Source organism: Schistocerca serialis, chromosome 6 (genome assembly GCF_023864345.2).
Source record: "Schistocerca serialis cubense isolate TAMUIC-IGC-003099 chromosome 6, iqSchSeri2.2, whole genome shotgun sequence".
NCBI classification, from domain to species: Eukaryota; Metazoa; Arthropoda; class Insecta; order Orthoptera; family Acrididae; genus Schistocerca; species Schistocerca serialis.
The window spans coordinates 143254184-143269966 of NC_064643.1; the positions used below are offsets into that span (position 1 = coordinate 143254184).

At 46.0% G+C, this 15783-nt stretch overlaps 1 protein-coding gene across 1 annotated transcript in view; it reads right to left on the minus strand.

The window, feature by feature from the left end:
- Window positions 1-15783, minus strand: part of LOC126484695 (uncharacterized) — a 153277-nt gene that overhangs the window by 14137 nt on the left and 123357 nt on the right. Inside the window, exon 2 of the mRNA XM_050108291.1 lies at window positions 208-597. Within this exon, the coding sequence (XP_049964248.1) occupies window positions 208-597 (390 nt within the window). The remainder of the gene's footprint in view (window positions 1-207; window positions 598-15783) is intronic.

The following is a 15783-nucleotide window of genomic DNA, read 5'->3' on the forward strand; positions in this document are numbered from 1 at the left end:
GACTGGAATAGGAGGGAGAACCGATAGAGGTCCTCAGGGTACCCTCCGCCACACACCGTCCGGTGGCTTGCGGAGTATGGATGTAGATATAGATGATTTGCACAACCGAAACAGGCAGGTGTAATAAACATTTCTTTTCACGGCACCTGATGGTTCAGTGTGTCAGTAATCCTGCAGCGCCAGAACATCGGCCCCACACTGACTCACCTGCTCCTCCCAGTCCTCCCCCGTAACCTAAGCCGAGCCCGCCGACGCCGACCCCGACGCCCACGGGGTAGCTCTGTGCGGTGGCGATGGCCTCGCCCTTGTCGGGCACCTCGTGGATCTCGTAGACGATGCCGCGGCCGTTGGTGGTGGCCCAGGAGGGAGCGACCAGCGCCAGCAGGAGGGCGCTGAGGGCAGAGAGTGGCTGCATGTCTGGAGGCTGCTGGCTGGAAGCTGAACTCTGGCGGCTGGAGGCGCGCCGCGCCCTCTTATAGTGGCGCGGAGGCGACGCGCTGTGAGCCGGAAGGCCGGCGCGGCTGGCACGGCGCGGCCGGCCTTGGAGGCGGCGGATGTCTGCGCGGGGAGCGGCCCGCAAAAACGCCGGCGTGTCACCTGGTGGCACCCACCAGCCGACAGCCGACAGCCGCAGGACCCTACACCCGCGGCGCGACCTTCGGTTTCGGTGCCGTGCTCGCGTTGCGACAGTTGCGTCTCAAGGACTCTCCAGCTTACTTGCTACATCTAGATCACACCTACAGAACAAAGGCTGAATCTTTCGAAGTGGTGTTCCTAGTTTACCACAGTTAAGGCTCTATGAAACTTACTCACCGGTTCGATACGATCCGTACGATTTACCCCTCTTCAACAGAACCTCCCACTTACACCCTACGTAATTGATTAATCATTCATCCACTGTCATTCCCCACAGCAATACTCTGTAGTTGCCTCTGCTACCATGGAATTCGTTCCTTGTCACATAAACCTGTCCCTTGTTTTTGTCAGTGTTTTCAAGTGGCTCTGAGCACTATGGGACTTAACTTCTAAGGTCATCAGTCCCCTAGAATTTAGAACTACTTAAACATAACTGACCTAAGGACATCACACACATCCATGCCCGAGGCAGGATTCGAACCTGTGGCCGTAGTGGTCACGCGGTTCCAGACTGTAGCGCCTAGAACGGCTTGGCCACCCCGGTCGGCTCAGTGTTTTTCATGGGCTCTTTCTTCGTCGATTCTGCGGAGAACCTCCACATTCCCTTTGTCACACAACCAAATTTTCATCATTAGCAGCATCAGGGACTAGGCCAAGCACAATTGTGCTCCAACGTTCCGCCGGCCGTTGCGTCCGAGCGGTTCTAGGCGCTTTATACTGGAACCGCGCGACCGCTACGGTGGCAGGTTCGAACCCTGCCCCGGGCATGGATGTTTGTGATGTCCTTAGGTTAGTTAGGTTTAAGTAGTTCTAAGTTCTAGGGGACTGATGTTCTCAGATGTTAAGTGACAGTGCTCAGAGTCATTCGAACCATTCTAACGTTCCTTAGTAGCTCTTCGATCTTTTTGAGGAGCCTCCCAGTCTTCCTAAAATTTCTTCCCCTTCCGTTACGGCCAGCTAGCTACCGCGTGATAATTTCATTACTTGCGAACATTCGCCTTGCAGTAGATCGGGGAACGACAGCTTTTAGGAGAGCTTGGCATAACTAGGAACATGTGCTTTTTTGTTCGATACTTCAGTCCGGTGACTGATTCTACACTACTGGCCATTAAAATTGCTACACCACGAAGATGACGTGCTACAGACGCGAGACTTAACCGGTAGGAAGAAGATGCTGTGATATGCAAATGATTAGCTTTTCACACAAGTTTGGCGCCGGTGGCGACATCTACAACAAGCTGACATGAGGAAAGCTGCCAACCGATTTCTCATACACAAACAGCAGTTGACCGGCGGTGCCTGGTGAAACGTTGTTGTGATGCCTCGTGTAAGCGGGAGAAATGTGTACCATCACGTTTCAGACTTTCATAAAGGTCGGATCGTAGCCCATCGCGATTGCGGTTTATCGTATCGCGACATTGCTGCTCGCGTTGGTCGAGATACAATGACTGTTAGCAGAATATGGAATCGGTGGGTTCAGGACGGTAATACGAAACGCCGTGCTGGATCCCAACGGCCTCGTATCACTAGCAGTGGAGATGACAGGCATCTTATCCGCATGGCTGTAACGGATCGTAGAGCCACGTCTCGATCCCTGAGTCAACAGAGGGGGACGATTGCAAGATGACAACCATCTGCACGAACAGTTCGACAACGTTTGCAGCAGCATGGACTATCAGCTCGGAGACCATGGCTGCGGTTACCCTTGAGGCTGCATCACAGACAGGAGCGGTTGCGATGGTGTACTCAACGACGAACCTGGGTGCACGAATGGCAAAACGTCGTTTTTTCGGATGAATCCAGGTTCTGTTTACAGCATCATGATGGTCGCATCCGTGTTTGGCAACATCGGGGTGAACGCACATTGGAAGCGTGTATTCGTCATTGCCATACTGGCGTATCACCCGGCGTGATGGTATGGGGTGTCATTGGTTACACGTCTCGGTCACCATTGTTCGCATTGACGGCACTTTGAACAGTGGACGTTACATTTCAGATGTGTTACGACCCATGGCTCTACCTTTCATTCTATACCTCCGAAACCTTACATTTCAGAAGGATAATGCACGACCGCTTGTTGCAGGTCCTGTACGGGCCTTTCTGGATACAGAAAATGTTCGACTGCTGCCCTGGCCAGCACATTCTCCAGATCTCTCACCAATTGAAAACGTCTGGTCAATGGTGGCCGAGCAACTGGCTCGTCACAATACGCCAGTCACTACTCTTGATGAACTGTGGTATCGTGTTGAAGATGCATGGGCAGCTGTACCTGTACACGCTATCCAAGTTCTGTTTGACTCAATGCCCACGCGTATCAGGGCCGTTATTACGGCCAGATGTGGTTGTTCTGGGTACTGATTTCTCAGGATAGATGCACCCAAATTGCGTGAAAATGTAATCACATGTCAGTTCTAGTATAATACATTTGGCTAATGAATACCCGTTTATCATCTGCATTTCTTCTTGGCGTAGCAATTTTAATGGCCAGCAGTGTAGAATCACACGAAGTAACGTATACTAGAAAATGTCAGAAGCAGTTACCGCTTTTTTTGCAGTTTTCGTTGTTGTTAGACAATATGTTATGTTTTGTGCAGTACTTGTAAATACGTCGCGTTCAGCAATTTAAGTGCTGTGTAGTACATTAAAGCTATTTGAAATTTTTTGTTAATTCTTCAGGTTCAGAATTTTATAGTGAGTAAAATGCTATAATTTACGGAAATGTTGATGTAACATGTGGACGCTTAAGTCATATTTCATCGACCGTGAACCACCTTGTATGTTGAAACAGAATAGTCTTCTACCATGCGTTAATTCCAAGTGAACTGAGTTACTTTAATTTCTTAACAACTTAACTATCTCGAAAAAGGCAATATGTATTGATTCCCGACGCCTTATATTTCAGAACGTGTTTAACATGTAACTGGTTTCTGATAATATTTTCCTTAATTTTATTTCTCTTACTGATGATTGGTGTGTAGTAGGGTGATAACGTTACAGACAGGCGATTAATCAATCACAGTTCCGACAAAAATTTCTCCAATGCGAAGCTTTCTAATTTCAGTGCGACATTTTCTCACAGGTACATGACCATGCTAACCTTGCAAAATGTTTTGACATTTGGAAAAATTTTAATTTTACGGAGTAAATTTTATAATTTTGGTGAAATATTGCAGCACATAAAAATGATTGCTATCATTTAAAAATGCAATATCAAAAGACGTGTAACTTCTGTTACTGGGCTGGCTAGAGGCGAAAGTCTAAAATGTGAGCCACAGTACAATACACACTCGCACTATATCTTTATGCAGGTGGAATGGTACGTTCAGCTGTATTTACGACGTCGTATTTTATTTGCAGTCAATTTCTGTCCCCTGAATACAAGAAACAAATCTTTGTGAAAACTGTCTAAAATTTAGTACCGTACTATGTGTAGCTATTTTAAACATGCAGGGAGGAGCCAAAACATTATAACATTATAACCACATGCTTAATAGCAGAATGCATAATGGAGGTATGTGGTTTTGGATATCTACGCACGGGTCATGTAATTCGCGTAAATAACGAGCCGCTGATTTGCGTACGCGATGATGCCGCCCGATAGCGACCTAGATGGGTTCCATAGCATTACGTCAGGCGAATTTGGTCGCGGAGATAAGTTCACTAAAACGCTCCTCAAACAACTGTAGCACGGTTCTGGCTCCGAGTAAGGAACAATTAGACTGCTGAAAAATGACGTCGCAGTCGGAGAAGACGTCAAGCGTGAGTGGTTCTCAGATGTCAGCATGTCTTGGATTACTATTTTACGTCCCATGCAAGGTACAGCTTCCACCACCCTACATCTGCGGCGCATTGCGCGTTTAGAGCCACCGTACATCACTGTTCAAATGGTTCAAATGGCTCTGAGCACTATGGGACTTAATATCTGAGGTTATCAGTCCCCTAGAACTTACAACTACTTAAACCTAACTAACCTAAGGACATCACACACATCCATGCCCGAGGCAGGAATCGAACCTGCGCCGTAGCGGTCGCGCGGTTCCAGACTGTAGCTCCTAGAACCGCTCGGCCATCCCGGTCGGCCCTTTCATCACTGTCGCAGCGTTTGTGGCCACTACCATCGACCCACTTTAGCGAAAATGCGATTTACGCAAAGAGCCGATGCGTTTCAATTGATCGACGGTCAAATTCCGGTGCACACTGTAATCTTACTTGACGATGCCATAGAGTCAACATGTCAACACGAAGGGGTGATCTGCTGCTGAGCTCCATGTTCAACAATTTACGATGAACGGTGTCCTCCGAAACACCTGTGCGTGCACCCACATTGTGCTCCTTCGGCAGAGATGCCGCAGATAACCGTCTATCCTACTTTACAGAGCAGATAAGTCTTCGAACGCCACGTTCTGAGCCGCGCGGGATTAGCCGAGCGGTCTCAGGCGCTGCAGTCGTGGACTGTGCGGCTGGTCCCGGCGGAGGTTCGAGTCCTCCGTCGGGCATGGGTGTGCGTGTTTGTCCTTAGGATAACTTAGGTTAAGTAGTATGTAAGCCTCGGGACTGATAAGATTTCACACACATTTGAACATTTTTGCCACGTTCTGTGAAGACTCGTGGACGTCCAAACATTTAGCGCCTAGTGGTAGTTTCACTGCCTTTCTACCTCTTTCCGTAGATGCTCACGACAGTAGCACTTCAACATTCGACCGTTGTCGAAACACTCGTTCACAGGCTTTGCGTAATAATAATCCACGCTTTGTCAAAGTCGCTTATCTCAACGGATTGCCCCATCTACAGCCCATATCTTTGCTAGGGTGATCCCCGTCCGTGTCTTCTCTGACTACGTACTGATGTTACCGCGTAACGTGCCCGCAACACCACGAGGCGACATCGAACGTCGTGGTGGGCAGTGATCGTAATGTTTTTGCTGCTCAGTGTAGGGCCTGCTGAAAATAATAATTTTAATAAGACATCTTTATTCATGCCTTTTGTTCCACATAGTTGCCCTAGAGACGAACATTTGAATGTCTGACTTTGTTGACGGATCCACAACCACGCCTCAGCCTGTACCGCTTCATCACTATCAGAGTCAAGTCCTTGGAGGTGTTCTTCAAGTTTTGGAAACAGATGAAAATCGGATAGGGGCAAGTCGGGACTGTATCGAAGATGATTGATGACAGTGAACCCAAGGCGCCGAATTGATGTCGCAGTGCTCGTGTGTGGTCTGCTGAAGAAGAGGATGCTCCATGTGTGGATGAGGTCCTCGAACCCGTGAAGTTTGGGTTACAGTATGCTCTTTATCACGCGCTGACATTATTGCGTTACACATCACTATATTACGGGCTATAGTTTGGAGGTCTTCAGCGACAGAACGCTGCAACTTGCGTCAGCGAAACTGGGAAGTCTACTGAATAATATGCATGCGTATAATATCGCAACTGATACTGAGAACAGAACAAAGACTTCGATGACATTATTTTTCAGTTCATCCCCATAATTCCACTAAACTAACACAATTTCAGTTGTAATATGTGACCACCAAGCGTTAAAACGTTAACATGACATGAGGTAAGAGCTATGCACTAAAATGAGAAACCTTACGGCAAACAGTTACGAGCAGACAAGGCACACAAATTGAATGAATGTTCATGAGATTATTCAGTAGGGTGTAGAACTATAATGGGCTTCATATACTTTACGAAGGGGGCTGTAGTAGTTTCTTGTCAGTGGGTAAAACTGTTCAGATGGTGAGGCGCATACTGAGGCACTTACATGAGGTAGCACATAAACACATCATAAAACACAAATGTTGTGCACACCCAAGGTAGCTAAATCATGTAATAGTATGGTAAAACCATTAATATAGAACATTTAGAATTTCTTCTTGATGCAATAATTTTCCATCACCCGTATATATTGTAGAAATTTATTTTATTTTATGAACTTCTATGTGGTACCAGTTTCGGCATTACATTGATGCCATCTTCAGGCCCCACTCGTCATAGTCGTAAAATCGCTGTACACGGAAGGAGCCATATAAGAGTCTGTGTCGCCTGGCCACCAAGGGCTGTTGCAGGACGATTTGATTCACGGATTCAGTTATATGGCTCCTTCCGTGTGTAGCGATTTTACGACTATGACGAGTGAGGCTGAAGATGGCATCAATGTAATGCCGAAACTGGTAGCACATAGAAGTTCATAAAATAAAATAAATTTTTACAATACACACGGGTGCTGGAAAATTATTCCATCAATATGTTCATGCCAGCCGTCGTCCCACGATCCATAATGGATCAACGAAGATTTAGAATTTCAGTTCCTTTTCCGAGGTCTAAGTTTAGGTTTGATCATGATGATCTGGACGTGCAATGGCAAAACTAACCAATGTACATGCGAAATCTTAGCTTTGGTGAGCTTCTGACGTTTAGCGAAGCCCGACATCTATGTTAGGTTGATTAGCGTTTACACGGCTTTGAGTTAGAGTAGCCAACGAACGTAATGTCATGAGACTAACTATGATTTTTATTATGGATCTAATGATTTAAGGGAGGACAAAAGAAGACGAGCGATAGCGGCAGATTAAGTATATTCCCCACTACGACCGCAGGAAGTTTCACTCCTGCTGCCTCTATTTGTTTCACTTTGACACATGTTACGGTCCACTCTTGCTGCATCTAGATCAAACCTATGATACAAATGCTGGCGAGAACGTAGCAGTGGCCCTAGAGTATCACAGCTGCAGTCCTTTTAACGATCCTGAATGTGTTGCTCATCATTCTCAGCGTCCGGGCTGAGGGCAGGCGTGTAGTCGTGTCCGGCTCATTGCTTCTTTCATCTTTTCCAGGGGCGTCCCTGTCTTCTTCGACTATTTTTCATCACTGTTTTGGCCATATAGGAACCACGTTATAATTTTAGTTCCTTTCCATGATCGACGTTCGGTTGGAAATTGACAATTTAGAAGTTTGTTGCCGAAGAAGTGAATAGGATATCTTAATTGTTGTAATATCTTTACCTGACATCTACATCTACATCTACACTCCGCAAGACACTTTACTGCGTGTGGTGGAGGGTACTTTCTGTGTCAGCTGTCACTTCCCATTTTTCCTATTATAGCTTAACGGTAAGAAATATTGGTAAGACATCGTGTGAGCTCGAATCGCTCCGATTTTAGGTTCATGGTAATTTCGTGAGATGTACGTAGGAGGAAATATGTTGGTTGAGGAATGCCCCTCTCGCAATTTAAACAGTAAACCATACCCTGATGTGTAACGCCTCCCTTGAAACGTCTGCCACTAGAATTTGTTGGGCATCTGCGTAACGCTCTCGTGCTTACCAAGTGAACCTGTTACGAACGCGCTGGTTTTTCTTGGACCTTCCGTTTCCTCTATCAACCCTGTGTCAGCAGAAAAGTGTTGTCGGCGTGGTTTGTCGTTCGGCGTCAGATGTTGCAGAATTTACTCTTTCTAAGCACACATACGAAGACACTGGTGAACTATACGATGCAGTCTTGATCGAGGTACATCAAATTGCCTAGATGCTTGACGAACTGACGTACGAGGGCTTCTGAGAAACGTTTGTCTGATGTCTCTACTGTCTCATCTAAAAACTCCGTAACGTGCACCGCCAGAATGTTTCAGAACACTTCCTGTTGCCCGAAACTTCCTGTACAATTTCTTAATTGTTTTCACATCAGATGGATCACATTCATACACACGAAGATAACTTCTTTTCACAGTAATCGGCGATTTTGCTTCTGCAAACCACACTGCTGCTTGCGCGGTGCTGTGGAGTCGCCATTTTCACTTCATGCGACCATGCTGCACTCTGGCGACGATACTTGGCACTTCTGATGCTGGAGTATAAATTCTTTGAGGTGCTGTACAATGTGGTCCATTTTTCGTTGTCGTTTCTACTGGTGTTTTTCTCTCCTGGGTCCTTCAAATCAGGGAGGTTTGAGTGGGACACCCTGTATTTTATGCTCCACCGGACAGATGGCCATTTGTGTGTAAGGCTCTGCAAGAATCGTCGGAAGGGCCCGGGACGGAGAAGTGAGCGATATAGTCTGGGGAATGTTTTCGTGGCATTCTGTGGGTGATGTCAGCATTGTGGAAGGCACACTGGATCAACACAAGTATGCGTCTATCCTTGGGAACCATGTCCACCCCTACACGCAGTTTGTTTTTCCTCAGCACGATAGTATCTACCGGAAGGACAACGCAACGTGTCACACAGCTCATGACGTACGTGCGTGGTTCGAAGAGCACCAGGATAAGTTTACCGTGTTCCCCTGGCTGCCAGCGTCTCCGGATTTTTCCCCAGATTTCAACCGATTCGAGAAACTGTGGGGCCACATCTATCGGGCTGCTCACGTGGTGTGTCCTCATCCAAGAAACCCTATTGCAGCTGGACACAGTTCTGCAGTCTACATGGCTACATATGCATAAACGGTACGTTCCAGAACGTTGCTGACTCCCTTTCTGCACGTCCGCGCTGCAAAATGTGGTTATCCGGGATTCTGACAGATGGTCACATTAATATGACTGGACCATGTACAAGCTTACGATATTTAAGACAGCATTACACTAACTATAAATAAGCATACACTGGAGTGGTACTGTGTGCACAGAGATAGTTAAATTGTGTAATTAACAATTTATGAATTAAAACATTAAGGTTCTCCACCTACATACATGCTGTAAGATTGTCTAAAAGAGGTGCGTAATTGAGTTCGCTCATTCAGTAGTAAATGTGGGGGTACACACACATTTTTTTATTTATAATATTTGTGAATCAGCGAGCTTTGCGCCCTCTCCTATCTAACAATACCACCACTTGCAAAGTAGGTTAGAAATCAGATTAATAATATTGCTCACGCAGCATATGTTCGCTCTATCGGTCAACAGCAAAGTTATTGACTGTGGATGGTATCGTCAGAATAGAAATAATGAAGTCACTGTAACAAAGTCATTAATTTTGGCACTTATCTTGAATGGATTCCCACATCGATTCCGTCGAAGTTATGGCTCATCTTGTTGATTCTAGGGTGATTCCACTTTGACTGCTAGAAGGTCCAGATTTGAATTTTAGCAATATTTGAAGACCTAACAAATGCGTTTTTCAGGAAATTCTTAATGATCAAACAATCCCAGGTCAGAACAATGGTATGGTAGAAATAATTTTTGACTTGGTGTTCAAGATCCACATTTTTATTAAACTTCTTGTAAATTCATATATACTTCTTCTTAATTGTCACATCATCAAGAAAACAGTTTTGTATCAATCTTCATATATTTAATTTCCACTTTAACCAAACACAAGACTTGACTGTTCTTTTACAAAGCGAAATGACAAAGTGAAACAAAGCCTGCTCTCTGTGGGCATTCGTGCCAAAACGGTTACAAGTAATTCAAAGATTATGAGAGTCTCAGAGAAATGAATACACACAAGAACCATATCACTGTAATATATCGATACATAGGAGTACCTATACATAATTAAAACCAAATGTGAATATTGTCACAAAAATATGTCTGTTACTTCGCAGAAAAGTAGTACGGTATTACTGGTATCGAGAACTGGGGTTGGAGCGCCGTAATGGTCACGTAAATAAAGAACCATTGCACCTACAACTATACGTAGTAACTCTACATGTATTCTTTAGTACTTCGTAAGTTGTGAGTGAAATTAACAGAATATTTTTGGAATGTCGGGAGCTGTCCGCTGGTGAAAGAAGTGTGTGTGTGTGTGTGTGTGTGTGTGTGTGTGTTTGAGAGAGAGAGAGGGGGGGGACGGGGTGAGCGGTTAATGGCTAGTGAGTCAGTGATTGTGTCTGCGGTTGGGTGCAGGTGGTAGCGGGGGGTTCACTATCGAGAGCACAGTGCTGAGAGGGAGAGAGAGTGAGAATGGGGACAGAAAGGGGATTGGAGGAACGGCTGGACAGAGGGCGAGTGTACACAGGCCTGCCGCAGGTTGAGCAAATGAGCCTGAAACGCTGCCAGTGAAAGGCCGGCCGTCCAGGCAGCCAGCCAGTCCGCCGGCCGGTCAGCTGCCAGCGGCGGAGACTTTTTCCGCCCTCGCGGTGACGGCTGTACAGTGCACAAAGCGCGCCGTGACGCGCCACCGGCCTGACAGATCAATTATTGCCCACTGTGTGCCGCCGGCAGCGGCTGTGGCGGCCACGTTTGCAGAGCTCCGTTCCGCTCGCGCCAGCCTGCCGCCAGATTGCCGCGGCCATCTTAACCCGTGCCAAAGTGTCCCCGACTGAAAATCCACAGCCCAGTTAGCAGCGCCACCTGCGAAAAGTACTGCAGTCGGAGAGCAATGTGGCAATTTTTCCTTTTCGAGTTTCCGTAGAAAGGTCGTGGTGTCATAACAGTGACTACATGTCCGGGGCTGCAGCAGGGCTGCTGTTGCGCACGTGGAACAAGTCTCAGCTAGAACTGAAAGTAAAATATCGATACATCGATACTTTTTCCATAAATGTCGATATAAAAACATACATTTTTTTACACTATCTATCGATGTATCGACCCGATTGCCGCGGTCCTCTTAACCTGTGCGAAAGTGTCCCCGACAGAAAGTCCTCAGCCCAGTTAGCAGCGCCACCTGCGAAAAATACTACAGTCTGAGAGCACTGTGGCAATTTCTCTTTTTCGAGTTTCCGTAGAAAGTTCATGGTGTCATGACAGTGACTACATATACGTGGAGCAAGTCTCAGCTAGTGCCGAAAGTAAAATATCGATACATTGATACTTTTTCCAAGAAATATCGATATATATAACATCGATCCAGAATTGGCGATGCCTAGTGCCGATCTTTTTATTTTATTTTAAATTTTTTTCGCAATTTTCGGAAAATATTTGAAATTGTAATAGAACATAATTGTATTTTCACTGTTTGGAGGAGTCTTAGTACTTTTTGAGCTTTCATGCCGTCCAGTCTTTCTCTCTGACAGTGTGAAACAAATATAGGTGCCACAAAAGAGGTAGCCCGATTGCACTGGAGGGTGGCGGTGTGAAAGGAATAACAAGATTTCCGATGTGAAGAAACTGCGCATCAGTTGTGTTACAAAACAATTTTTACGCAACTAGTGTGCCATTTCTTCACATTGGTATTCTTCAAAAACAGTTACTGAAAGTGGTGAGCAAAAATCTAAATTACAAACCTGGTCTTTGCCCTGGGCGGAGGTGTGTGACAGGAAACGCTCAAGGAATCGGCACTCGGCGCTACCAACAGAAACTGAAACGTTTGACTCCACCACGCAATTTTGAAACTACAGTTGCTGGGTCGCTGGCGTTTGCATAAATAATAAAATAAAACGGAGGTTGACATGAAGTGTTCCAGACAAATCCGGCATGTGATGAAATCTAACATTGGACCCATCAGACACCTTTTATTGTGCCATTTACATGCAGTTACCATTGATAGCAAAATAGTTATGGTCAGGCGTGAACCTGCATCGTTTTACTTTCAATTCTTGCTATAACGGGGATACGCAGGGTTCTAGCTTGTTTATGTACAGAATATGGTTCAAATGGCTCTGAGCACTATGGGACTCAACTGCTGAGGTCATTAGTCACCTAGAACTTAGAACTAGTTAAACCTAACTAACCTAAGGACATCACAAACATCCATGCCCGAGGCAGGATTCGAACCTGCGACCGTATCGGTCTTGCGGTTCCAGACTGCAGCGCCTTTAACCGCACGGCCACTTCGGCCGGCATGTACAGAATATCTAATAGTAAATCAGTACAACTTTGAACATGGCTGTCGTTTGCGGCAACCGTATACACAAATTTGAAAAATATGTAAAAATCAGCCAACCGGTTGCATAGGTTATCTATATTCCTTGACCAGGTTTCGTCACCTCTAAGGGTGACTTCATTAGAAGGTAAGGTAATTACCTGAAGAACATATCGTCAAAGATGTAGGGTTACACCCGGACCGCCGTACTAGGTAAGGTCTTAATGTAGGTGGTTTGCCATTGCCTTCCTATGACCGTAACGGGGATGAATGATGATGATGGAAACGACATAAGAACATCCAGTCATCTCGGGGCAGGTGAAAAATCCCTGACCCCGCCGGGAATGGAACCCGGGACCCCATGCTCAGGCAGCAAGAACGCTACCGCGAGACCACGAGCGACGGACGTTCTTAAATATGGAGCTCTAAAATTGCTGTACAACGTGCAGGCGATATTTATATAGGCCTGTACGTCGATACCTTTTCTCTCGATACATCGATATTTTTCCTCGATATATCGAGGGACGATACAGGTATGTTTTTAAATATCGATGTATCGGATTCTCAATATTTTTAAAAATATCAACAGGTCTTTCAACTGCATTTTTGAGCACGCTGCTGGCCTTCAAAACCGCAAGACGGAATGTAACAAACGTGAATTTGGCGTGAAGTGTACTACATCTCAGATATCCAAATATTTAGCATTTCAGTATAACCCCACCCAGTAGGTATCAGCAATGCCATCAACACTGCTGAACAACTGCTGAAGAGCAACTGACACTGGCTACGGAACACCAGACATTTCCTACCGAACAACCGACAGTTTCTGCGCAACTACCGACAAATGCTGCGGAACATCCGACCAATGATAGTAAAAGGAAATGTATAGGGCGGGACCTTCTAACCGCAACGAAGCCTGTAGACGAACACTCTAAATGCGTTCGACAGATCATGCAGCACATTGTCAGACGAAGGTGGTTGTGGAACCAATTAGCGCGACATTCCGTGTGACACGGCAACATTTGTGCCACAACAATCGATGTGTCCGAAAGTGTCATCTCGCGATTAAAGGGGACCATTGAAGGCTGAAAGGCAGTTTGAATGAATGCCGCTGGTCGTAGACCCACGGACACACCGCATCGATACGTAGCTAGTGGCGAAAAGGACCAGAACCAGTTCGTGGTGATTAAATCGGGCTGGTTTGTACATTTGGTAGCCTGTTAAATGCATCCCACTTCAAATGCGCCCTCGCCGAGGAAGAGTTCTTGCTGCATGGAGCATGTCGGTTGGGGGTCAGCAGCAGTGGTCCAGAGTGATGTTCTCTGACGAACCCCGCTTCACACTGGCAAGTGATTCTGACCACCAGTTAGTGTGATGAATGTTCATGAACGACATCGGTTTGGCCTAGGCCTTATGGTGTGAGCAGGCATTATAAACAAAAGTCGAAAACCACTGCACATCTTTGCACGAGGCACCGTTGCAGGGACATTATCTGGTAACGTGTCCCTCTGTTCCGGGGTGCGGTAGGATCCGACTTCCCGTTTATAGGCGACAGTGCCCACTCACATAAGACTGCTGTGATGTCGGACACACTGAATATACTGAACAGATAGAATGGCCTGCGTACTCCCCGGATTTAAACCCTGTAGAACATGACTGGGATGCTCTTTGCTCATGTGTTTCTCAACGAATACTTCCTCCCGGAGCGGTTTTAAGAAATGAAAACTGGCTTGACAGAGATGTGAGACAATGGCACTCAAGGACTCCGCAACTGTTTGGTACCAGAGTGAATAACGGATGCTAAATGTGCATTAGTATCCGAGGAGGGCATATTCCTTACTGAGACTCCGATATCAGCCTTTACGTTGGGAGTCTGATCTGTGTCAAACATGAACGTTATTTATATCTGTTGTACTGTTTTTTCCATGTGGTGTAATCTGTACCACTGTATGTATACCAATCAACCTGTGTTACGTATGAACTGAATTTCATGTCTTCCATCATTTCCTTTGATTAATCATGTCCAAGAATGTCTCCGTCCCTTAGCAGCTGCCAAGTAGCGTGTATTCTCTATATGAGGAAAGATTATGCTGCTAGTCTCTTTGCCGGCCGGTGTGGCCGTGCGATTCTAGGCGCTTCTGTCTGGAACCGCGTGGCCGCTACGGTCGCAGGTTCGAATCCTGCTTGGGGCATGGATGTTTGTGATGTCCTTAGCTTAGTTAGGTTTAAGTAGTTCTAAGTTCTAGGGGACTGATGACCTCAGATGTTAAGTCCCATAGTGCTCAGAGCCATTTGAACCATTTTTTGCTAGTCTCTTTGTGGTATCGATAGCTACGATGCCACTGCTTAGGTTGGCACTACGAGAGACACAGACGACAGCGCCCTCTAGCCGGCACTGTCGAGGTCTACGAGCTCCGCGACTGCTTCAGCCCATTTGATCAGGTGTAGCCAGCCAGAACACTTTGCTTCAGCATCTCACCTACGTACAAAGTTATGTAATCGTTTACCACCTTGTTTTTGCACCAGTAAACCACGTTCTAGCAGTACCGACGTCTATTAACTTTTCCCGTTCTTACCCACGCGCCGCCTCCCAGGCGGGATACAAAACTCTTATTCAGAAATTTGTATTTTAATGTTGTTTGTTTCTGAGAAGATCGTTAGCGCTATACGGATTTGGTAATGGTTCATGCGTCCACGTGAGCTTTCAAAATTATTTTGTAGGCAGGCATGTTATATCTGAACACACCGGTTATTAGGGACAGCCTGACATTCATGTTTTATGAAAGCTTGACAGGATGTCAAATGCAGATAAATGCGCGATAACTGAATTATATGTGGTATTTGTTTTTATAGTGATTAACCCCAAACCATTGCTGGGCTGAAAACAGCCACTCAGAGGCCAATGATAGCATCGATGTTCCGTCTCTTCAGTGGATCATGCAGAATTTCGCTATTCGTCTGCGCCACATCATCGTCAATGATGACAGTCACATCGAACATATCATAACCTAAATCCGAATATCTGGAGCGACGTTTACATGTTGAATAAAGTGTGTGCGCGCCTTAGTTTGTAATTAATTGTTTCATGTAGTTCAATAACTGCCACGCTGTAGAACAGAAACGGCAGTTATGAAGCATATTTTGCCCCTGCCCTCTGGAGCAGAGTTCAGAAAAGAGCGCCCTCGTCGGCAATGGTCACCCACCATCCAAGATCGAGAGGGAATGGCTGATTCTGTCAAAGAGACATTGCTTTCGCCAATCTGTACCAACTGTTTTCCTAGGTATCCTACAAAGCACTTCTGCCCCGTCCATGTAGCCCGTAACTTATAACATTGGAATTGCCTTCTTTTTTTCCAAAACTGGAGGTTTGCGAACGTACAGTTGCAATATCCCGCCGTGTGGGAGATTTTG